General features: G+C 36.3%; 1 protein-coding gene across 4 annotated transcripts in view; it reads left to right on the top strand.

Moving 5' to 3' along the window:
* LIPJ (lipase family member J) overlaps positions 1–26,342 on the top strand; it is a 49,193-nt gene that overhangs the window by 5,566 nt on the left and 17,285 nt on the right. For 3 of the 4 annotated variants that reach the window (XM_044754794.2, XM_070487625.1, XM_070487607.1), the window contains 7 exons: positions 5,916–6,041; positions 12,592–12,703; positions 13,373–13,493; positions 19,467–19,665; positions 20,165–20,274; positions 21,776–21,912; positions 22,587–22,733. In XM_044754794.2, coding sequence (XP_044610729.2) covers positions 12,599–12,703; positions 13,373–13,493; positions 19,467–19,665; positions 20,165–20,274; positions 21,776–21,912; positions 22,587–22,733 — 819 coding nt within the window. In that variant the 5' untranslated portion in view covers positions 5,916–6,041; positions 12,592–12,598. The remainder of the gene's footprint in view (positions 1–5,915; positions 6,042–12,591; positions 12,704–13,372; positions 13,494–19,466; positions 19,666–20,164; positions 20,275–21,775; positions 21,913–22,586; positions 22,734–26,342) is intronic. The other variant, XM_070487612.1, reaches the window with a different exon arrangement.

The following is a 26,342-nucleotide window of genomic DNA, read 5'->3' as shown; positions in this document are numbered from 1 at the left end:
AATGTCTACTCAGATCCTCTGCCCATTTTCTTATCAGATTGTTTGGGTTTTTTTGCTGTTGAGTTGTATGAGCTCCTTATATATTTTGGATATTAACCCTGTATCAGATGTGTGATTTGCAAATATTTTCTCTCATTTCATAGGTTGCCTTTTCATTTTGTTGATGGTTTCCTTTGCTATGGAGAAACTTTTTAGTTTGATGTAGTCTCACTTGTTTATTTTTGCTTTTGTTGCCTTTGATTTTGGTGTCAAATCCAAAAAATCATCACCAAGACTGATGGCAAGGAGCCTACCACCCTGCGTTTTATTTTAGGAGTTTTAAAGTTTCAGGTTTAGGTTCAATTCTTTAATCCATTTTGAGTTGATTTTTCTGTATGATGTAAGATAGGGGTCCAGTTTCCCTCTTTTATGTGTGACTATCCATTTTTGTATTTCAGCTCTGTGATTTCTGTTTGGTACTTTTTAACATTTTCTCTCTTTGTTGAAATTCTCACTTTGTTCATGCATTGTTCTCCTTTCCCTGAATGGAGTCTATATGCATACTTCAAAAGCTGCTGAGGGTCAGGCTTCTAATTTAGCAAGCATCTAGAGGCTGACTGAGACCGTCCCCAGAGATCAAGCAAGCCAGCAGACACCTCCTCCACTCTCCCTCATGCCTGCCCCAAGCTGCCAGTATCTCCCTGGAAGGAGCTTGTATACAGGTCTGGAACCCAAGCTTTTGTGGCTGCCTCCCTAGCTCTGATAGCCAATGTGTTTTCTACTCAGGAGTCCCACAGGACTGGAGCAAAAAGAAGCAGCTCTTAACCAGCTATCCACCCATGTCTCAGCACTGAGGGAGCAGGCAGAAATGCCCACCTACCAGTTTCTCCCTCGAAGGGGCCTAACTACATATTTTCCCATTTGATGCCTGATCATCTGGCTTTTCTCTGGGTGCTGAATTCGATTCTCCCATTTGGGATGGTGATGGGTCTTGGCATGGTCTCAACTACTGGGGGACACTGAGAACAAAGAAGTTGGCTTGGGAATCACAAAGGTCTGAGAGACAGACAGGAGCACGGGCCAGGCTGATTGGCAAGGTTCATCACCTCCATAAGACCACTCTGTCAAGACTAGGAGGGGTGGATGTTTTATCTACTGCACAGAAACCAACAGAAAGGGTCAAGGAAAATGAAGGAACATAGGAATATATTCCAAACAAAGGAACAAGATAAAACTCCAGAAACAGATCTTAGTGAAACAAAGATAAGTGATTAACCTGATAAAATTCAAAATAATGGTCATAAAGGTGCTCACCAAGTCAGGGCACTCATTTACAAAATTGGGTAGTTTGTTTTCTTATTATTGAATTTTCAGAGCTCATTATATATTTTGGATACAAGTCAAGTGTGTGACTGGCAAATATTTTCTGCCAGTCTGTAAATTGTCTATTCATGCTGTTAACAACATTTTTCAAAGTACAGATGTTCATAACTTATTAATTTTTTTCTCATATGGTTTCTGCTTTTGGTATGATATCTAAGAAATATTTGCTTAATTCAAGGTCACAAAGATCTCTTATGTTTTTCATTTTATTTATCTATCTTGTTGATGCCAGCACCACTTCATCTTGATTCCTTTAGCTTTATAATAAATGTAATAAATAAGTCTTGAAGTCAGGTAGTATAGAATTCCAATTACATTCTTCTTTTTAAAAATTATTTTGGCTATTCTAGGTTCTTATCGTTTCCGTATAATATTTAGAAACAGCTTATTAATTTTTACAAAAATACCTGCTGGGGTTTTGATTGGGAATGTGTTTTTCAAATCTTCTATATCCTTACTGATTTTCTGTGTATGTGCTCTATCAATTATAAATTGATATCTCCAACTGTAATTGTGGATTTATCTATTTCTTCTTGCAGCTCTATCAGTTTTTGCTTCCTATATTTTAAATCTCTATTATTAGGTAGATAAACATTTAGGTTGATAAACTCTTACTGAATTGACTGCTTTATCGTTATGAAATGACACTACTTACACCTGGTTATACTTTTTCCTCTAAAATATGTACTATCTGATATTTATATAGCTTTCTTTTGATTAGTATTAGCATGTTATATTATTTTCTATCTTTTTAATGTCTTTCTGCCTTTATCTTTAAAGCGGATTTCTTGAGGGTAGCTTCCTTTTTTATCCAATCTGACAATCCCTTTTGATTGGGCTGTTAGATTTAGGTCAAAGTACTTAATTTTGGGGAGGAGGAAAATAGTAATGTAATTGTTATCTTTTAAACTTCAAATTCGAAGTGTTTATTACTGACTTTTCTATGTTTACTTTTATACACTATAAGCTCACTTATTAGTTGTAGGAGATTTTTTTAGTGTATATAGATTCTTTAAAATTTTATACATAAATGATCAGGGATGCCTTTAATTTTTTGTTCTTACTTAATTTCACTGTCTAGGACTTCTAGTAAAATGTTGGATAGGAGTAGTGAGAAAGGACATCCTTGCCTTGTTCCCAAACTTAGGGAGAACTCATTCAGTCCCTCACTAAGTATCATGTGAGTTGTAGATCTTTTTATTCATTGTTTGTTGAGAGGTTAGTGAAACACTTTTTCTGAATCTGTTGAGATAGGGATATGTTTTTTATTTAGCCTGTTAATATGGTAAATTACATTAATTGATGTTAGAATGTTAAATCAGTCTTGTGTTCCTGGGATGAACCCCCGTAGAGATGTATTAATTTTTTTATGTATTATTGGATTTATTTTGCTAATATTTTGGTGAGAATTTTGAAATCCATGTTCCTGATGGATATTGGTCAGTAGTTTTCTTCTTTCATAATGTGACTCATAAAATTAATTGGCAAGGATATCCTCCCTTTCAATTTTCTGGAAGAGATTGTGCAGAATTGGTTTTATGTTCTTTAACATTGGGTGGAATTTGACAGTGAAACCATCTGGGTCTGGAGTTTTCTTTTTCAGAAGGTTTTGTACTATAAATTTAATTTTTAAAATAGATATAGGACTATACAGGTTATCTTTTTTTCCCTTGGGTGAGTTTTGTTAGTTTTTCTTTTAAGGAATTATCCTATTTCATTTAAGTTTTCAAGTTTATGGACATAGTGTTGTTTGAATTATTCCTTTAATATTATTTTCATGTCTGTGGGATCAATAACAAGGATACTTCTTTCGTTCCTGACATTAATAATTTGTGTCGTATCTTCTTTTTTTTGGTCATCCTGGCTAAAACTTTATTAATTTGGTTGATCATTTTAAAGAACCAGCTTTTTGCTTTGTTGATTTTCTCTATTTTTCTTTCTTTTATTTTCATTGATTTCTGTTCTAATTATTATTATTATTTTTCCTTATGCTCGCTTTAAGTTTAGTTAGCTCTTTTTCCTTTAGTTTCTTTAAGGTAAAACTTCAGTTACTGATTTTCTCACTTTTCTTATTTTCTTACATAAGCAGTTATTGCTATAAATTTCTTTCTAACTACTGCTTAGCTGTATCTCACAAATATTGATGATGTATTTTCATATTCAGTTATTTCAAATATTTTTAAAATTTCCATCTTCTTTGACCTATGGGTTATTTAGAAATGTGTTGTGTAATTTCCAAATATTTCAGTACTTTCTAGAGATCTTGTTTATTATTGAGTGTTAGTTTAACTTTATTATGGCCTAAGAATTTTGTATGAATTCTATTCTTTTATATTTAAGCCTGTTTTATGGGCAAGAATCTTGGTGAATGTTCCTTGTATGGTTGAGAATAATGTATATTCTGCTATTACTGTGTAGAATTTTTTACAAATGTCAAGTCAAGTTGATTGATATTTTTCAGATCATCTATATCCTTACTGATTTTCTGTCTATCCATTCCACCAATCTCTGAAAAAGGAGTGCTGAAATATATTCCAAATATAATTGTGAATTTGACTGTTTCTCCTTTCAGATCTATCAGTTTTTGCTTCACATGTTGAAGTCTCTGTTGTTAGCTGCATACACATTTAGGATTTTGTAACTTCTTGGAGAATTGACACCATATCATTATGTAATCTCCTTCTTTATCCGTGATAATAGTCCTTATTCTGAGTCTGCTTTGTTTGAAATTAACATAGTTAGTCCAGCTTTCTTTTGGTATGTCTTGCTCCATCCTTTTAACTTTTAACCTATCTATATATCTGTATGTAGCGTGAGTTTCTTGTAGACAGGTTGGGTCTTGCTTTTTTAAAATCCAATTTGACAATCTCTGTCGTTAACCAGGGTATTTAGACCATTCACATAAAAAGTGAATATGGATATTTTTAATTAAAATCTACCATGTTGCTAACATGTTTAATTCTCCCTTGTTTATTTTATTTTAAATAACTTTTTTACTTCTCTGGGTTTCATTGAGCATTTATTATTATTCCATTTTATCTTCTTTATTAACTTATTATTTATACTTCTTAAAACATTTTTAGTAATTTCTCTAGGGTTTACAATATACATTTTTAAATAATCTTAGCCCACCTTCAAACAATGTTATACTTTCCATCAAAAAAATGAGCACTTGCTCACATTTTCTCTTTTTTTTTAATTTTTATTTCTTTCGGATGTACATCATATTTCGAATTCTGTATACATTATATCATGTTCACCACTCGAACACTAATTATAGTGCATTCCCTCACATTTGAGCCTAACCACCCCTTTTGCCCTCCCCCTTCCCCAATGGTAACCACCAGTCCAATCTCCAATGCTATGTGGTTTTTTTGGTCATTTTTACCTTCTAATTACCAGTGAGATCATATGGTATTTGACTTTCTCCCTCTGACTTATTTCACTCAGCATAATACCCTCAAGGTCCATCCACGTTGTCACAAATGGCCGGATTTCGTCATTTCTTATGGCTGAGTAGTAGTCCATCGTGTATAAATACCACATCTTCTTTATCCATTTGTCCCTTGATGGGCACCTAGGTTGCTTCCATGTCTTGGCTATTGTGTATAATGCCGCAATGAACATAGGGGTGCAAGTATCTTTATGCCTTTGTGTTTTCAAGTTCTTTGGATAAATACCCAGCAGTGGAATAGCTGGATCATATGGTAGATCTATCCTTAATTTTCTGAGGATACTTCATACTGCTTTCCATAGTGGCTGCACCAGTTTGCACTGCCACCAGCAGTGAACAAGGGGTCCCTTCTCTCCACACCCTCTCCAATATTTGTCTCTTCCTGTCTTGTTAATTATAGCCATTCTGACCTGAGTGAGGTGATACCTCATTGTAGTTTTGATTTGCATTTCCCTGATAGCTAATGATGTTGAGCATCTTTTCATATGCTTGTTGGCCATCCGTATCTCTTCTTTGGCGAAATCTCTGTTCAGATCTTTTGCCCATTTTCTAATTGGATTGTTGGGTTTTTTTGTTGTTGAGCTGTATGAGTTCTTCGTATATTTTGGATATTAACCCCTTATCTGATATATGGTTTGCAAATATCTTCTCCCAGTTGTTAGGTTGTCTTTTCGTTTTGTTGATGGTTTCCTTTGCTGTGCAGAAGCTTTTTAGTTTGATGTAGTCCCATTTGTTCACATTTTCCATAGGGAGAAATCTTCCAAACCTAGAAATACTTTTAAGACTGTTGCTTCTATATTTGAACTGCTTTAAACCATTTATAGACTGTGTATTTACTATTCATTACTATTATTACAGTAGCTGCCAGGCAGAAGAACAGAAATCTGTTTAAGGATTTTAAGGAAGTTAGAATCATGTCTTAGTAATTTTAATTTTTTTAACTGACACTAGTGGAAAATTACCACTAACATCCCTGTGTATGTATTCTAATTTCTGTGGTTGTATTTGGAGTAGCATATGGGAAAGTGGCTTGAAAAATGATAGGAAACTGGGTTTGATTTTGCATTGAAGTTAAATGTTCTCATTTTATTTTTTTCAGAACAATATTTGTTTTTCAGCTTCCCTATGACTCTATTTAGCAACCTTTACTAAAAGGAACACAATCTGTCATTGACTACTTTGAAGATACATACATTAGGCACCTAAAATCAACAAGAGCAGAGAGGTATGGCATAATTTTTTTTATGGATGTGGGTTGTATCTAGAGTCAAACTAGTCATTTTAATGGCAGAAGCTGACAAAAAATAATCCTCAAATCAGCTTTTAGGAAATTATATTTAGTCATATATGGGTGATATTAATAATGCAGTTTTTGCTGGCATGTTCATAATTCATTTAAGTACTTTTGCTAACTGGGTGATAATATTTAGAAGTTATTATTTAAAATTTCAGCTACCTAGAATTTTAGTGCTTGTTTATAAAACTTAATTTTCTGTGTCACTTTCATCTTTAATTATCTCATAAAAGTTAGTCCCTAAACATTGCAACACACCAGTGATGGAAAATTATGACGAATGATCTAAGTTGAGGTAATAATGATAATCTGTTGCATTAGGTACAAAGTTTACATGTAGAAGTAATATTTTATTTTAGTGGCACTGACTAATTCTATGACACCTGTATACATTTAATAAATGGTGACCCATTATATTCCAATTATGATTTCAACATGTAAGCATTATAAAAATTATTAATGATATATTTTGCATTCCTTTATTTTTTAGTACTAAGCCTTTAAAATCCAGTGTGTATTTTTCTCTTATAAAACATCTCAATTCAGGGGATATATTTTTTATCAGACATACTTAATCTTTATTTAGCTTTCATAAAATTTATACTTAAAAGAGGAGTTTCACATACCCAAATTGTTCCAAACGTATTTGAGTTTTTCAGTAAATGAATTGATTATCAACAAATCATATTTCTTGTATATTTCCAACTACTTTGACAAATTTTTTCAATTTTCTAAGAAGAATTAATTTCTCTCTGAAGCAGCATATCAATTTGAAAAATTAGTATAAAATTAAAGTATATTTAAAGTTTAAAGTTAAGTATATTTGAAAGCTTATGTTAACTTAGTATTATTTGTATCTAATTCAAATTAGAATTGAAAAGCAATTGTAAATTTTACAATTTCAACAAAGTGTTCTTTCAATTTTTCTTGTAGTTTTTGTAGCCAATCTACATAATGCTATTGGTAAGAAATAAAAATCTGCATATTGATTCATGTTAGAAAAATGGGTAAAATCATTATTAGTGATTTGCATTATGAAAGTTTCCTTTTAAATGTAATTTGTAGTACCTGTTTAGTAAGGTAGTAAATGAGCTTTTTCTTTCAACATGATATTGATGAAAAAAACCTATGTCACACTGCCATTTTTTGTCTTTCATTATTGGGTATTTGGCAAATACTGCTTTTGTTTCAAGACAATCTTGAATTGGAGTTAACAATACAATAAATCTTTTAAAAATCTTCCATGACTCAACAAACGATCTCTGACAAAGAACACAAGATTCATTGTTTTCTATGTCTTTCAAGAGTTCCAAAAGTTGGTCATGATTCTTAGCATTTGCACATATATATTGAATGATTTTGACAACTGCATCCATGACACTTTTCATAAAGTCTCCTTCAGAAAACTGAGCAGAAATATTTTTCAATATGTATTACACAGTGGAATGAAACAATAAGAGAACTATCAGTCTCTTGTGTTAAAAATTACGATAAAAAGAACAAAGTTAGATGTTTCATGCTTGTTGATTTCAAAACTTTCTACAAAGCTACAGTAATCAAAACAGTGTGGTACTGGCATAAATAAAGATACCTACAAATGGAATAGAATAGACAACTATAAAGAAACCTCCACATATATGGTGAAGTGATTTTTGACAAGAGCACCAAGACCATTGACTGGGGAAAGGACAGTCTTTTCAACCAAAGCTGCTGAGAAAACTGGATATCCATGTGCAACACAGTGAGGTTGGATCCTTACCTTACACACCATGTACAAAAATTAATTCAGAATGTATTAAAGACATAAGAGGTAAAATTATGAAACTCTTAGGAGAAAACATAGGGGAAAAACTTCATGACATTGAATTTGGCAATGATTTCCTATATATGACAACAAAAGCACAGACAACAAAAGAAAACAATGGATAAGTTGGACTTCATCAAAATTAAAAACTTTTGTGTATCAAACAGCACTATTACCAGAGTGAAAGGCAACCCATGGAATGGGAGACCATCTTTGCAAATCATCTATCTGGAAACCAACTGATATATAGAATATATAAAGAACTCTTAAAACTCAACACCAACAACAAAAAAGCAGCCCAATTAAAAACTGGGCAAAGAACTTGAATAGATATTTCTCCAAAGAAGACATACAAATGACCAATAAGCACATGAAGAGGTGCTCAACATCATTAGTCATTAGAGAAATGCAAATCAAAACCACAATGAGATATTACTTCACACCCATTAAGATGGCTGTTATATATATACACACACACACACAAACACACACATTATCAAGTGTCATTGTGGGTGTGGAGAAATTGGAACCCTTGTGCATTGCTGGTGGATATGTAAAATAGTGTAGCCACTGTGGAAAAGTCTATGGCAATTCCTCAAAAGATTAAAGATAGAATTACTGTATGTTATGGATTGAATTTTGAGTCTCCCTAAAATTGATATGTTAAAGTCTTAATCCTAGATGTGATGGTATTTGGAGATGGGGTCTCTAGGAGGTCATTAGAGTTAGGTTAGAGAAGGTGGTACCCTCTTGATGGAGTGGCTTTATAAGAGGAGGAAGAGAGAGCTCTCTCTGTCTGCCATGTGAGGACATAGTAAGAAGGTGGCTGTCTGCAAGTCAGGAAGATAGCTCTCACCAGAAACTGATCATGCTGGCACCCTGATCATGGACTTCTAGTCTCCAGATCTGTGAGAAAGTAAATGTCTGTTGTTTAAGCTACCCAGTCTATGATATCTTGTTATGGCAGCCCAAGCTGACTATATGATTCACTAATCCCACTTCCGGGTATATACACAAAAAGAAATGAAAGGAGGGATTCAAGCAGATATGTGTACATCCATTTTTAAACCAGTATTATTCACAATAGTCAAAAGATGGAAGCAATCTAAGTGTCTATCAACAGATCAATAGGTAAACAAAATGTTGTATATACACACAATAGAATATTAGCCTTAAAAAGGAAGGAAATTCTTACACATGGTACAACATGGATGAATCTTAAACATTATACTAAGTAAAATAAGAAAATCACAAAAGGGAAAATATGTTTCCACTTATATGAGTTTCCTAGAGTAGTCAAATTCATAGAGACAGAAAGTAGAATGGTGATTACCAGGGGCTTGAGGAAGGGGAAATTGAGAGTTAGCATTTAGTGAGTACAGAGTTTCATTTTAGGAAAATGAAAAAGGTCTGGATATGAATGGTGGTGATGGATACACAACAATGTGAATGTACTTAGGGCCACAGAATTGTACACTTAAAAGTGGTTAAAATGGGGGACTGACCTGGTGGCGTGGTGGTTAAGTTTGTGCACTCCACATCAGAGGCTCAGGGTTTACAGGTTTGGATCCTGGGCACAGAGCTACACACTGCTCATCAAGATGTTCTGTGGTGGCATCCCACATATAAAATAGAGGAAGATTGGCACAGATGTTAGCTCAGTGACAATCTTCCTCAAGCGAAAAGAGGAAGATTGGTAATGGATGTTAGCTTAAGGCCAATCCTCCTCACACACACACAAAAAGGTTAAAATGGTAAATTTTATGTTATATATATTTTATCACAATGAAAAAGAACAATGAAACAAAACAGAAAATAACAAGTGTTGACAAGGAATGGAGAAATTGGAACTTCTGTGCACTCTTGGTGGGAAAGCAAGATGGTGTAACCACTATGGAAAACACTAGGGCAGTTCCCCAAGAAGTTAAAAAAATAGGATTACCATATTATCCAACAATTTCACTTCTGGATATATATATATAAAAGAAATGAAAGCAGGAATTCAAACAAATAGTTGTATACCTATATTCACAGCAGCACTATTCACAATAGCTAAAAGGTGGAGGCAACCCAAATGTCCATTGACAAATGAGTGGATAAACAAAATGTGGTATATACATACAATGGAATATGATTCAGCCTTAAAAGGGAAAAAAAGTTCTGACACAGGCTACAACAAGGATGAACCTTAAAGACATTTATGCTAAGTGAAATAAGCCAGTCAGAAAAGGACAACTACTGTATGATTCCACTTATTTGAGGTAACTGAAGGCTTCAAACTCAGAAAGAGAAAAATAGAATGGTGGTTACCAAGGGCTGGGAGGAGGGAGAAACAGGGAGTTGTTTAATGGGTATAAAAAATTTCTGGAGATTGACTGCATGACAATGTAAATATACTCAATAGTACTGAACTCTACACTAAAAATTAATTATGATTGTAAATGTTATTATGTGTATTTTACCACAATCAAAAATTTTACAAAAGAGTATTTGTGATAGAATTGCCAATAAATTTTCAAAAATTAAAAATATGAAAAAAATCCAATAAATCTGGACTTTTGAAATAAAATAGCTGGAGCACTGTTCATTGTGATAGAAACTAATTTTTTCAGATTTAGCTGAAATTCCTTAAGTTATGTAAAAGATTTAAAATATCTGCACTATGAGTTTGATTCTTTACAGATTTTTTAAAAGTCCTTTCTTAAAAATGACAACGTTTCGGTGTAAACCTGGAAGCCCTCTGAGACAAAATATACCCAAAGTATTCATTTCATTCTTTTTTATTGACCAACTCATCTAAAACTAAAGAAAAGTACATGTGATCTTTCAAATTTTGAATCAATTAATTTGTATATTCTTAGAAAGTTTTTGTATTATTTGTTTGGTAAATTGTTTTGTGGCTTAATTAAAAATCCTTCACTATTTGTAAAATATCATTTTCACACATTTCTTTGTTGTTTTGTAACAAAATTCCCAAAGTGTAATAATTTTTGTTTAGCATTTCACCATCTAAAACTAGTTTTCTTTTTTTTGTGCAAAAATCTAAGAAGTTTTATAGGGGTCTAAATTTACAAGCTCAGATTCTGTTTAAAAAGCTTAAATGTTTGTAGGACCTTAAATTCTGATTTTAGACAATTAATTTTGTTGATTCTTTTTTGGCTTTTGTGTAGAAACTCCTTATCAAATTCACTATGTATTTACTGAAAATATCTCAATATTCAAATGATGTCAGTGTCATGGCAGAGTGAGCTTGCCTGGGACTGTCTCCCCTCCAACATACAACAAAAAGGAACAACCATATTCCAACAGAAAATATCCTAAAAACACAAAAATCCTTGGAAAGTCATGGCAGCCACATGACGAGGACAGACAACTAAGTAGCCTTGCTACCTGACTTGCACTTTTCTGGGGACATACCCAAAAAGGAATACTTAGATTGTGACTAGAAATCTTATAAATGTTTTTTCTTACTCATTTAAATTTGTGGCTTTTTCTCTCCTCTTTGGTAGAAAACATTAATAATACTGTTTTCAAATTTGCTTGTTTCCTTCAATGAAAAGCACAGATAGTATACAAAATATAACACAAACTTAGGACAAAAGGGAGAAGTCTATTTACCTAAATTAAAGCTTTAAATTAGAAAATATTTTTTAAAAATAATTGCAGTTTAGAACTTTCAGATTCACATAACTTGTACCAAGTTATTAAAGCATTGCACTGAAGACTAGCCTAACACATATTTACAAAAGACATACTGATTATTTGCATGTAAATTATTTTCCTAAATTGCTAGTTTGTTCTCTTAAGCAAGGAGGGCTATGTATGTTATGGAGGGCTATGTTAGCTATATAACTGGTATTATACTAATAAAGCATTAAACCTCATTTGTCAAATTTCAGTTTTATAACAACCCTGAGAAGTAGGTATTATTCACATATTATAAGTAGGGAAACTGATGCTCAGAGAGGTTAAGTAACCTGTTTTAAATCATGTAGCTTTTGAGTGGTAGATCTGGGAGTCTTATAAACTCTCATAATGTCCTTCCACATATAGTGTCTGGCTTATTGTACAAAGCTCATGAGATCTGCAAGTCATGCTCTTTGGGGGAGGATCTATGGTTCACCAGTCTCTTATGTTTCTAGAAAGAGCTTAAGTGTCCTGCTTTCCCAGAATTTAGGATACTCAAACTCGTATTTTTGTAAACAAAATAAAATCCAGACCCCAAAAGGCCTGAATGAAAGTTGTTATGCAAACTTCCTAATCTCCCCACCTGTACCCGTTCCCTCACCCAAACCCAACAACCTTTAAACATACTTTAAGTAAGTGTTAATCTGGTAAGAATATTATTACATCATTAGTTCAGATATCAATTAACTTGCAGAATATGATAAAGCTCTCAGAATTGGGCCAAACAATAGTATAACAGAGACTTCAAAGATGGAATTTGTGCCACAAAATAGAGTAGGTGGAAAAGCAAGGACTTTGGAAGGAAGCAGGCTTAAATATGAATCCTGACTGCCCATTGTACATTGTTTATCCTTAGACAAGTTATTTAATTTTTCAGACTCAGTTTTCTCATCTGAAAATCATAATATTCACTATCTTACAGAGTTAAACAGTCAAATGGTATTACTTGCTCCAATTTTAATAGTATTAACATCTCCCTTTTATATGTAGATCCAAAATGTGGTGCTTTTTCAAAGTGTTGTCTTTCATCCTAATTTTTGGAACTACTCATGGTGCCTTTCGATATCGAAGATCTGTGAACCCTGAAGCAAATATGAATATTGTAAGTTGCTAGGAAATAAATGCTAAGCTGCTGAAATAAAGGGAAAGCTACTCTTCAATTTTAGGCTGTTTTAATTTTAACATACCTACAGTCAAATTTATATCTCTGCATTCATGTATTTTGATATTGGTCAACTAATATTCCCCAACTACTACTCCATAACTCACAGTTTCCCCTTCAGTCTTATTCTATCTCTGTGATTAAAAAATATATATAGATAAATATGTCCATACCTTCGTTTATAATTCTCTCTTCTATACACTCACATATGTACAAATTTCAGATATCAGCATAGTTATATGCATAAACTTGCAAAAATTTATAGATACACATATATTTTAAAATTGTATATGAGTGAGTAGGTAAAACTATGAGTGATTAGTAGTTAGAAAAAAATTATTAGGTTACTTCTTGAGATATCTCCTTGAGGGCAGGGTTTTATTTTTTGTTTCCTTTTTCTGTCAATCCCTAGTGTATAAGACTGACGCTTAGTAGCTATTCTATCAATATTTATTACTGAATGAATCAGTAAATTAGTGAAAATAAAAATAGGCCTGAGATTGAGAGAGAATACAAAGCTTCATTTTTACATTTTAGGTTGGAAATGGCGAACAATTCAACTTAATTGACCAATAATCATTCTAAAAGGTTTGCTTTTTCTTTATCTAGAGCCAAATTATTTCCTACTGGGGCTACCCAGATGAAGAGTATGATATTGTAACCGAAGATGGTTATATCCTTGGCCTTTATAGAATTCCTTATGGGAAGACAAACAATGATAACAATTCAGGTAATGCCCAGTTCAAGATAAATTGGTGAATGTCTGGGGCCTGAAGTTCTTAACTTGTCTATTTCTTCTCAGTGAGTTTAGCAGAAGAAAAGAATTTGAAGATGAAGGTCATTTCTCATATATCTCTCCACATGCCTCAGGAAGAGAACCTGATTCTCCACTAGCTTTCTGTTCACAGAGTGGTTTTAATGTGTGGTGGAACATAAGTTGTTCCTTCCAGATTTTCTTTGTGGATCACTTTGCTCATATGTGTTGATTCTCTAGAATTTTCTTTGCTTAATGAGGGGCTTAGAAATGCTCCGAAACACACTAACACTATTCTGTAGGTTTGAAGAATGGCTGGTAAAAATTTCCATACTTGTCTTTATGGCTCTCTTCTTTAATAATCACAAAGAGATCAGGTTGCTAGCAGCCTCACGACTCTTTATTCTAACAATAGGTACATTTGTATCAGCAGAGTGTGGTGCAAAATGCAGCAGAATTTGTCACTAGCGTTATAATCCTAGATCTGCCACTTAACTAGCAGGGATTCAGGTGTGTGTGATTTATTGATGGACTACTGTCAGGAGAGAGTAACGTGGAAATCAGGATAAGGGAAGGAGAAGGAGCTAAGGAAGGACTCAGCTGCAATATGATCTCAGAAGAGCTCCTGAATCCATGAACTGAACCACAGAGGTGGTCCCACCCTCAAGTTAGAGAGCTAGATTTTTGCATTCCCATTTCAGTCATTGCCTGAAGGCTACCCTTAGAAAGACGTGTAATTTCCTGGGTAAGGCAATTCCCATTTGGCTGGGGGCAATTCTACAGAGAAAGGGACAATAGGCAACTCTTCAAAAGCAACACTCACAACAGCTGGGAGAATGGTTGTCTGTTTAGTAAAGGAAATCTGGATGCATCACCAAAATAATCTAATAGAGTACACCCCTTGCAGTACTCAGATCCATTTGTCTTTCACATTAAGTTTATTTCATCCAGGTACAGCTTTTCCAGGATTCTTGTAGGTCAGAGGAAGATTTGAGGAGCAAAATTACATCTGCTTTTGCAACTGATCCTAAAGCCATAACTGATACTCATAAATTCCTGCCTCCACCACCCATTGTATATTCCCCTCCCTCTCAGTTAGCTTGTCTCGTGTTGTAAGCCAAATCCTCATCCTTAAGGGCTACTATATCCAGAGCAGGTCATAGTTGCTGTACTTGTACATTTACAGTTAAAATAGGGCATAGGAGTAACAAAAGATGCCCCTGTGGATCACCTGAATTTATATATATTTTTCCCTGTTCTCATTCCCTGTATCAGCAGTCCTACTCCTCATGATGATCAGAGCCAATTACTGCTGCCTGTATAGTAATGCTTTTCTTCGCCTCCCTGTTTCTAACACGAGGAGCCCAAAATGGCAAGGCAGCAGTCATAGCTTTAAGTTTATTAGGATGCTGGTGGAAGCATTTTCTCTCTCAGAACAAGGGTCTCTATATCTACAGAGCCTAAAATTGTGAGGATGGAAAACACAAATCCCTGAGGGAGTTACTGGGAGTGGTAGTGAGTGGGGCCACTCTTAATCCTACCCCTTTTTTCCTCAGATCCTTGTATTCTAGTAATTGAAGGAATCAGAAATATATTATGGCCATTTGTTTAAGGTGTATAAGGAATCTCGAATGATATCACCTATACTTACAGGATGTCATCTTCCAGCTGGCAGCTCCACTGAGCCTTCAAGGTGTTATTTCATTGCTCTATCAGGCTGGCAGCCTCATGATGGTAGTAATGTGATAGGGTGTAGGTACCATGGTCATTTGCCAATAGCTGCACCTTCTTTGACCTGAAGTGGGTTCCTTGATTTAAGGTAATGTTATGAGGGGGTTCCATGTTGGTAGATCAGACAATCTGTGAACTCTTGAGTAGGTGCTAACTGTGGTCCTATTTGGAAAGAAAGGCAAATCATAGCAGAAATGTGTATCAATCCTACTCATAATGAATTGTTGCCCTTTCTGGGAGAAAAAGCATGTGATGTACCTAGCATGTCTCCAAGTGGCTGGTTTGGTCTCCTCGAGGGATGGTACCATAGGAGATCTCTTTTGCTGGCAGGTGAGACTTATTGCCCTGGCAGTAACTAGATCTGCCTTGGTGAAGGGGCCCATAATGATGGACCAGTGTTTAATCTAAGTCCCTGCCACCATGGATACTCCTTTTGTGAGCCCACTGCACAAGCACTGGGGTGGCTAAAAACAGTGCCCAGCTGACATCTATTGGTTGAGTCATCCTGTGCACTTGGTTGTTTAGTGTACTCTGTGTAGTATTTGTTGCCTTTCTTACTCCCTTCCGCTCCATGTACATGGATTGAGTATTGTTCTGGAGGGAAGGTGGGGAAAGAATCAGAGAAGAGTTTTTTGTCCTTCCTGTATGGCTGCTGTTCTCTCTCACAGATATGCATGTGAATGGACACTTTCATAAAACTCTTTCCAATCTTTTCTCTGAGGTTCATTTTGGGTTCCTGGGAAAGAATTTTCAGACTATAGACTTCCCAGTTTCTACTGAACTCAGAGGCTTCACACTGTCCTTGGAGCCTATACCTGGCCTTCACTAATTCTTCAGTTATTCTTTTTTTTTTTTTTTTTTTTTTTAGGAAGATTAGCCCTGAGCTAACTACTGCCAATCCTCCTCTTTTTGCTGGGGAGGACTGGCCCTGAGCTAACATCCATGCCCATATTCCTCTATTGTGTATGTGGGATGCCTACCACAGCATGGCTTTTTGCCAAGCAGTGCCACGTCCGCACCCAGGATCCAAACTGGTGAACCTCAGGCCGCCGAGAAGCGGAATGTGCGAACTTAACCGCTCTGCCCTGGGCCGGCCCCAATTCTTCAGTTATTCTACCTAAACTATTCTGATTGTGTTTCCTCTCTTCTTGCAAGCATCTGTCTCTCCTCAGACTTGGGATCAGAGTTTTGGTCTGTGACATCAGCTTTCTGATGAGTTTTTTAAAAGTCATGAATTTGAACTTAGATCATTGTGAGAATGGAGCAATACTTCTTCTGGCTTACTATATATCCCAAAAGGAAGTGGAAATTCTCTACTTCTGAGTTTTTAAATTCTTCTGGTGTCCTCACCAGTGAGTGCATTTTTTTAAATTTGGTAAATGGAATATCCTCCAAGCCCCCCCAAGGCATATTAGTCAGTTGGTGGATATTCTGGTCTTGTTTAATAGATTTAGCATGCCTACAGCTGAGCCCTTTTATTATTTCCTCCACAATCTGCTCTTAAAATTCTGGAATTTTATAAGCTTCAAACAAATAGCAGAATGTCAGGACTGACCTCTGGAACCATTGCCAGTCTGTTAAATTCTGTGTTGTAGGAATGCGTTACCACATGAACAAATTCATCCTTATCCAGGCTTTGATCCAACACCCTCAGGATCTCTCCCAGGCATACTCTCCCAGTTCCTGCTGTTACATACATATTAGCCAGATTTTGTAGCCCCTTGAATGTGTAATCTCTCCTTTCCCTCAGCAGGCCCAACACTTCTTCAGTTAAGCCATGCTAGAATTTAATCATAGTTACCGAATGAGTGTCCAGGAAGGGATTGGGTGGATCTTGAGGAGAGGAAGCTTTGTTCTGAAAGTTATCTAAGTAAGGGAGCCATTATCCTCTAACAAAGAGGAGCGGGTGACTTCTGTAGTCCCAGTGAGTTCAGGGAAATCTGGGTTTCAAGGTTCTGAAGCTGTTCTACCCAGATATCCTCATCTTAAGTCTCAGGGCCCTACTTCCCTATGAAGGCTCTGAAAACACATGAGTTCTTCCCAGAGCTGAGAATTCAACCTTCCTGAAGTTCTACCATTCTTACAGTTAGGTCCTGACCGTGATTTTCACCTCAGTTTTCCCTCTGGCTATAGGAGATGAAAGTGTTTAGATGCTGCCAAAGACATCTTATGACTTTCACACTTTACTTTGAATTGGTGATTGATTTGCCCTGAGCCTCTTAATTTCTCTCTTCAAAACATCATTGGTACTTAGTAACAGCTACCTGATTTCCAAGTCCTCATAATTATATTTCCTCTGTACCTCTTAACTGTCAGAGATATTGTACCAATCAGTCATCCCTTTCCTATATCATCACAGGAATCATGAGTATTTTAGCCATTGGAGTGCTACAACATGCAAAGTTCTTTCAATACTCCATCTATAACCAATGATGTGATCCTCATTTCCAGCCAACCAGCAAGTAATCCAACTCCATGATCCCGTCCTTAAATGTCTGCTTCCTCAATCACTTTTAGTAGTAATGATGTGGGGTCAGTGAGCAGAGGAGTCGAAAGAAAGGTTTCTTGGACTCTCAAGGTCTGGCAGTAGTGCTCTTTTATTTAGAGAATAGTATGGAATAACATGGGAACAGGACCCATGGGCAGTCAAGAGCTGCTGCCACATGGGGACAGGACCCATGGGCAGTCAGAGCTGCTGCTGCATGGGGACAGGACCCATGGGCAGGAGGAGCTTCTGCTGCATGGGGACAGGACCCATGGGCAGGAGGAGCTGCTGCTGCAAACATGGGTTGAGAGTAGGGCTAAATTTAAGGCATAGCTATGTCAGTTATCTCTTTACAAGACAAAAGAAAGAATATGTAAAAAGAGTTGTTAAAATGGTATCAGTGCTGGTAGTGTCTGGTTATTGGGTGGTCCTATAACTTTTAGATAAGAATCAAACCGGATTAAGTAAATGGCAGAAGCCACCACCTTAAATATTATCTTCAGTTAAAGACAAAGGTCAATGTTGGGGGGTGTCAGTTACATGAGGTTACCAGACAGTAAACAACTTAAGTCCTTGACTTCCCCATTAAGAGTTTCCAGAGATAAGGCCATCCCCCCTTCCTCCTGGTGCAGAGAGGGAGACACCCCCCACAGATGGAGATTTCCTTCGCAAATGCAAATGTCTCCATCAAAGGGCAAGCAAATTCCACTCCTTAGAGCCTCCTTCTCATCTGCAATTTTTAACAGTAACCAGCCTAAAATAATCTTCATCAGTAACTCTTAGGTCAAGTTCCCTTGAAGCAGAGCATGTGACAGGGATTTGAGGGAATCTCAGGAAAAAGGTAATGGGGGAAGCAGAAGTGAGCAGAGGAGGAATCAAGCAAAGATGTGGTCTGAAGTGGAGTCTAGCTTCAGCCTGGTCCCTTAGGGAGATATAAAACATGAATTATGTCAGAGTTAGTCCAACCTTGAAGCAAGGGAGTCAAGCTTTTGTACCTTTGTGTCAGTTGGTCAAAGTATAGGTTGTCTCCCTCCTCACCCAGTGTGGGAGCTCCCATTTAGCCAAGAATGCCAAGAGTGTGTCTTCTGAAAAGGGACAGCTGTGTATAGTCAGCAGTTAACACAATAGCCTAGTTAGTGGGATCTATACAGGGAACCAATAGTATCATTACAGTAGATGATAATAATGTGGATAATATGTGAATGGCGGCTTGGGGCTTAAAATGAAGTTATTAGTAAGCACACTTTTTGTTACTCAAAAGGTTTTATTTCTCAAACATGTTGGAAGTATAGATTAGGGCTCTGTGAACTCTGTTAGGTGGCTAAAACAGTGGTTCTAATGATTACACTGATAAAGATTATGCCTGTGAAAAATGTGATTATATAATTATTTCATGAAATGAAAAAGTGGGAAAATCATACAAAATGTGTTTTATATAATATGTTATGTAAAATGTACATGAGTGCCCAAATTAATATTAGATATTTGAATTAAAAAAGTTTTTTAAGTGGGACATGACCTAATTATCCACTTGCTCATTTGAAAGAAATCCATGAGTGAACTGTGTTAAACAGCTCTCACATACAGTGGGATTAAACATTAGTAACTTACCCTATTTATACAATTTTTTTAAATCTTCAAACTGCCATGTGTTAAAAGATTAAATTTCAGATGAGGTTTTAATGTAGATACTACAAAATTAAAAAAGAAATTGACTGTGTATTGTTTTCCAGCTCAGAGGCTTGTTGTATACTTGCAACATGGTTTGCTGACATCTGCCATCAGCTGGATTTCCAATCTTCCTAGCAACAGCCTGGGCTTCATTTTGGCAGATGCTGGTTATGATGTGTGGATGGGGAACAGTAGAGGGACTACCTGGTCCAGGAAACACTTGTACCTAAAAACAGATTCCAAAGAATTCTGGGCTTTCAGGTACAAACAAAATCAAGTTTATTTTATAAATGTATTGAACATTTTTTCTTTCTGAATGAAATAAAATAAAATATGTCTCTTTTCTCAACTCAGGGCTTCCAATAGACCATCAAAATTTATGTAAATTTTGGCTTGGAAATTAAAGAATGATTGTTTGATTTTGAGCTTATTCCTCAATTTTCAGCAGTAATGTTTATTGACTAACCCCACCTTTGCTTTAACTCCTCTTTCACTCTGTAACCCATATATTTAGTCTACCTCTCTGTGCTTAGAATATACAAACACCTTCTTTATAAGACTGCCTTGTGGCTTTTTTTATTTCCTTGGCTTTGTGTTCCTAAATAAATCTCTATTACATAGGTACGTTATTCCACATAACTTCTTGATAATACCCAAAGAGGGTTGAAAATTGAATTTATTCATTTATCTATTCATTATCTTCAAATGTTAATATAACATTAGTAGAAAGTGCATTTTTATTTTCCTTTTTCTCTTGTAGTTTTGATGAGATGGCTAAATATGACCTTCCAGCCTCCATCGATTTCATTGTGAAGCAAACCGGACAGGAGGAAATATTTTATGTAGGCCATTCACAGGGCACTACTATTGGTATGCCAAGAAAGATTGTTGCTAATATTCCTTAATGCTTTTTAAAGTTTTTAGATAGACTTATTAAGTTGTAAATAACCTTCTAGACCTCGAAGTGAGACAAAGCAGAACTGTGAGACAAGCATAGCAAAGCAGAGCCCTGAAAGTTCACATCCTGATGTCATTCCACAGCATCTTCTCTAGGCAAAAAGAATCGATAGTAAAAGCAAGGTTGTTTGTGGTTTTGTTTGTTTCCAATGTATAAAAGTTGGATATCCATCTTGAGATCAATGTGGGATCATAACAATCACTTGTTCCACAAATAGAACTTGCATAATTATTTTTCTTTTTAATATATAACATGGAGCTTTATGAGTGAGAGACTTGAAAAGACTATGTTTTTGCATTTAGGACAGATTAAATTTAAGAAATGCACAAAGATGAGGAAAGCCTTCCTATATTTAAAGATGACTAGTAAAGAACTTTCACCTCACAACACTAATGCCTCTATCTAATGTATAAACATTCTACTTTTGGAAAAAAATTCCCTGAGCCCTAAAATAATTCTCTTACATGGTATGGTAAACCTGTTTACTCTTTCTTGTTTATTCTTGCTACTTTGAAGGTGTGAGAAGCCATTTTATAATAAAAGCCAACATTAAATGAGTTTTTTGTAGACTGAAGCGTATCATTTTCTTATAGGAATAATCCACTTCCCACTAGAAAAAGTGTTTTGAATAACAGCTAATCCAATTTTTCATAGGTTTTTTTCTCTGATGTTTATTAACTGTGTGTGATGTTTAGTACAAATTCTCATCAGCTGTTCAATTATCTGGAACCAGGAATCCCTGAAAATTATTAAATAAGAAAATAAATGGGTGATGTACCAGAGCTTATTAACTCATAATATGCTTTTATAATTCTTCGGTTATTTGACTTCTCAGAACCCAGGGGAAAAAAAAGAACCAATAAAAATAGAGAAGGTGTGCAAGTAGATAGCTCAATAAGAAGTAAAAAAGGGAAATACTAGTATTTGTCATATCAATGACTCTAAGCAATCAATAGCATATAACTAATATTTAGTATCCTCTGTATAAGAAGGCAAGAAGTTTTAAAATATATTAAAAGTAAATATTAAAACAATTTGACACTTACTGAATCTTAAAGTTTATGATTCATCTATCTGAAAAATTCATTTAACCTTGTTTACACCATGGCCAGTTATACAAATGTTCAGTATTGTTTCTGATTTTTAAACTACGGTGTTACAACACTGATTTATTACTAACTTATCACCTCCTATGGTCTATACTTTTGTTTTTAATTCTAATAATCAGCATTGTGTCGTGATCAATATACATATCTCATACTAGGTGATCAATAAATGTTTGATAAGTGAATTAAGAAATTAATGAGTAAATTAATTGTTCAGAGCCTGTTGAACTTACGGTTATTTGCCATGGTGTCATTTCTTACATGCTAGTAATTGCTTAAGAATAATTTATACCTTATTTTCTTTCAGGTTTCATAACATTTTCCACAATGCCAAAGATAGCTGAAAGAATCAAAATATTTTTTGCTTTAGCACCGGTTTTTTCCATTAAATACTCAAAAAGTGCTTTAATTAAAATGGCATACAAGTTGAAGTCAGTGATTAAGGTATTTTATTCCTTTCTTTTACGTGGTTGATAACCCACAGTGACAATGATTCTGTGCCTAAAAATAAAAGGTCTTGACTTATGTTTGCATGGGCACGTGTACAAATTGAATTTTTTGGCTTCATTTACACTGGATTCTTGTCTTTGTTTCTACAAAGGAATAGGATTTTAAGTATGATACCTTTGGACATCTCATTGTGAGAAAAATCCAGCATCAAATCTCTACATGCTGCTTCCAAGTTCTGTCCTCAATTTAAGTGTTTTTTAATCTTTTATGTATTTATTTATTATTATTGTTTTTGAGGAAGGTCTTGAGGAAGATTGGCCCTAAGCTAACGTCTATTGCCAATCTTCCTCTTTTTTTTTCTCCCCGAAGCCCCAGTACATAGTTGTATATCCTAGTTGTAAGTCATTCTAGTTCTTCTATATGGGATGCTGCCACAGCATGGCTTCATGAGCGGTGTGTAGGTGTGCACCCAGGATCTGAACCAGTGAACCCTGGGCTGCTGGAAGCAGAGCGTGTGAACTTAACTACTCAGCCATGAGCCAGCCCCAATTTAAATGTTTTAATCTACTGTAAGATGATACATTTAGTTGTAAACATAGTAAACCACATCATCTCTTGATTAATTATTTTGACCTTCAAAATATGGATAAACTCGATTTATTTTGCAGGCTTTTTCTGGCAACAAAGACTTCTTAGCTAATACATCATTTAATAGATTTGTTGGGTTGGAGCTGTGTTCCCTAAAGATTTTTGATAATATCTGCAATGATATCTTGTTTATGATGACTGGATATGATCTGAAGAATTTAAATATGGTGAGAATAAGTTGTATTTGAATTCTATTTTCTAGTTTTTAGATAGAAGCTCTTAATAGTGATTATTTTATACCTCATGTGTCATTTTATGATTTATCCGTGTACACTAGTAGTTAGATCCTTACCCTTTCTGATTTTGTGACTGTACCAACATTGTGAAACTAATTTCCCTCAGCATGCTGCGATTACTTTGCTTCCATATTTGTGTTACTCTGTAAAGAACAGAGAGCAGCTGCTGTGATGGTTATCTTTATTAGCCTTTGCTATTGAGTGTTAGTTTCCTGAAGTTTCTTGTATTTAGATTGTCTTCTATTCACTTGTTTCCCAAAACTCCTCCTCTTATCTCCTGATTCCTAACACAGGTTTCCCTTCTTGTTGATCTTTTCATAATTAGAATTAGTGCCTGCTAATTATATTACATGCTCTGGCATTCATCAAAATTCCTCAAGTGGGAAATTGTTTTGATGCTCAAGCTACTATTACCAAGGCCATTTAGATTTATTGTGTATAGATTTTCTTAAAGATGTAGGCATTCATTCTAAGACTTTTTCAGCACATTAAACTAAAAATCCATATTTGATGGAAGCAGCTGTGGTATTTGGACTAGTGGTTGGTTCTTGCACCTGAAACTTTTAAGAGCTTCTCAATGAGAACCAATTTATTTAATCAAAGAAAGAGAAGTGTCCTCTTAATTCCCAAACACATTTTCATGCCACAAGGATATGCTGATTTTATCCATCCTCACGAAGGTCTTACCAAGTCTCAGAGGGATATATAAACAATTAAATAAATATGAAAAGAACACTTCATAATAGAAGAAATGAACTCAGTTCTTTTATCTAATGTGTAACAACTTTACTGTCATAGAAGGTAGAAAAGACTAGTTTAATATCTTCTTTCTCATATTTTTCTGTCTATTTAGTGTTATACACCTACCAAGGAATGACTGGAAGAATCATAAACATAATTTTTATTTTTGCTTGTCTTATTCATTCATTTTATGTTTTGTAGTATATTTGGACATTGCTATATTTTCTGTAATTATATTGTGGTGTCTTTGAGAACTTTTCTTTTGTGAACTATTAAAAAAGCTTACATTCTGACTTCTTAGCCTTTAACTTTGTGACTCTCCTTTATGGGACAAAATTTGACAGTGACATAGGTTGTAATATGGTTGTGTCCTAAGTTATCTGGGATTGTGGAAAGTTTGAAGTGGAAAAATTTCACACACAGTGTGTATGGGAACATTAAAAATTATAGCCTAGTTCAGTTTGATTCAGTCCTCTTGTGAACCTATCAAGATCTGTGGGGAAGGTAGAGTTTGACTTGGAATTTCTTTCCTGTAGACAGTATGAAAAGCCAAGAGAGAATCTTGCAGTTTGTAAAAAGGCGGTGAGTGGAATCAGACCGATGTCACTCAGGCCTGGAAAACCAAATAAGAGAACTGAAAAGAAAGGTATGACACAAGGAAGAACGGGTGGCAAAAACTCTCACCAATGTAACTTGGAAAATGTATCATTGAACCACCCAGAATTTTGACCTTGTCCAATTCTTATGATTCTTTGAAAATGGTTTTCAAAAATAAATTCTAACACTTACAAAGAGATTTGAGCCTGAGATATGTGAAATACAGTTATCAAGAGTCTATAGTTATGATTTGAGTCCCTTTAGTGAATGGATTCCTTCTTGTCTATCTGATAAAGTCAAAATAGAGACTCTGATAAATATCTCAGATTACTCATAGATAGGTGTCATGGATATTTATGAAAGCTACTTGTAAGTAGGCTTCTCCATCCAGGAGAGATTAATAGGACAAGGTGTTTTGGGTTGAGTAAGCCCCTAACTCGCATTAGGGTAAATAGCAATGTCACTCTAATGCAAGGAATAGCTGGAATACGCCATCCAGGATAAACATTATATAGGCACTGATTTCAAGAACAAGTAAGAATTATAATTAGATGATCCAATGAATACCTAAGTTTAAATTGTAGAATGCATCTGTTAAAAAGTTCTGTACAGGAGAAGAGCCAAGATGGCGCCGTGAGTAGTCCTCTTTGTCTCTCGCCCTTCGAGTCTACAATTATTTGGACACTTATCGCTTGACAAAGGATATCCAGACAGCATCTCAGGACGTCTGAGACACCCACGCGACTATACATCGGAAAGCGGATGGACTTTCCTCCGGGAGGATGTGGAAATAGGTGAAAACTCTCTGACCCCGACGGGCAGCCTAGTACCCGCAAGCGGCTTTCTTCCAACGGACGCCCCCAGAGGATCCACACACATCTAGGGCAGGAGCGAGAACACAACAGAGGAGCGACGGTGGAAACAGGTGACCAGAACCCTACCTAAACCCCCTGCAATTACTCCTAAACGCAGAGGGAAACTTTGGAGTTGCACACCTGAGCCCGCGGGGAGAGTCTCTCCCCGCCATTGGTGGGGAGACCCAGCCTGGTGCTCGGGGCGCCCGGAGGGTCCCAGAGAGAGACACGGAGGGCACGGAGATCTCCCAGCTGCCGTTGCCCGCCCCGTGGGACTAGGGATTGCCGGAGATCTCGGAGAGGACCGGGGCCGGGGGAATTTTCAAAGGCCGGTTCTGCAACCCGGAGGGGAAGCGCCGGAGCTCCGCCCGGGCAGCAGACAAAACTCTCTGTCTGCCGTTAGCAGAGGGGCCACGCTGAGCATTCACGGCTCCGGGAGAGGCCCGGAGAGAATCCCAGAGGGCGGGGCGACCCCCAGCTGCCGTTGCCCACCCCGTGAGGCTAGGGATTGCCGGAGATCTCAGAGAGGACTGGGGCTGGAGAGAGTTCCAGAGACCCAGCTTAGTAGCCTAGGGGGAAACCCTACAGGCTCACAGCAGCCTTAGGGAAAGCCTCTGCACAGCACCAGTAGAAGGCACCCAGCCGCCAGCCACAAGGCTGGAAGACCCCAGGGCAAAAGCAGCATAGCTAGGTGTACTAACCACAGACTGTAGAAGATGCCAATAGCTCTCCTGCAACCCATAGAGGACAAGTGAGATTTGGTGGGTGCCGACAGCAACGGAGCGACAAATATAAGTGATCCCACCCCTGGCCGCTGGAAAAGCCCATAACACCGTTGCAGACCCCAAGGAGAGAGCACATCTAGGTGGGCTGCAACAGTAGGCACCTGCAGCCTGAAGCCCCCCTGTGACGGCCCCCACGGCAGAGGAGGGAATCCAAAGGGCCACTGTGGCTACGAAGAGGGGCCCAGGCCCAGTTAGCAACTACAGACAGGGTTCCTGGTTGGTGAAATATAAACAGCTGCTCCTCCCACCGCAGCAGCTGAAACAAGTGAAAGGAGCAACTAAACTCTATCTCCATGCGGAGGCACAAATCAACAACATCAAGCAATATGAAAAAATACATTAAATCTCCAGAACAGAAAGAAAGCAACAAATACACAGAAAACAATCCCAAAGAAAATGAGATATATAACCTAAATGACGATGACTTCAAAACAGCCATCATTAAGATTCTCAATGAGTTAAGAGAGAATTCTGACTGACAACTCAACGAGTTCAGGAGCTATGTCACAAAAGAGTTTGATACGATAAAGAAGAACCAAACAGAAATATTGGAAATGAAGAAC

Source organism: Equus asinus, chromosome 2 (assembly GCF_041296235.1).
Source record: "Equus asinus isolate D_3611 breed Donkey chromosome 2, EquAss-T2T_v2, whole genome shotgun sequence".
NCBI lineage: Eukaryota > Metazoa > Chordata > Mammalia > Perissodactyla > Equidae > Equus > Equus asinus.
This window is presented reverse-complemented; position numbering and strand designations above follow the sequence as displayed.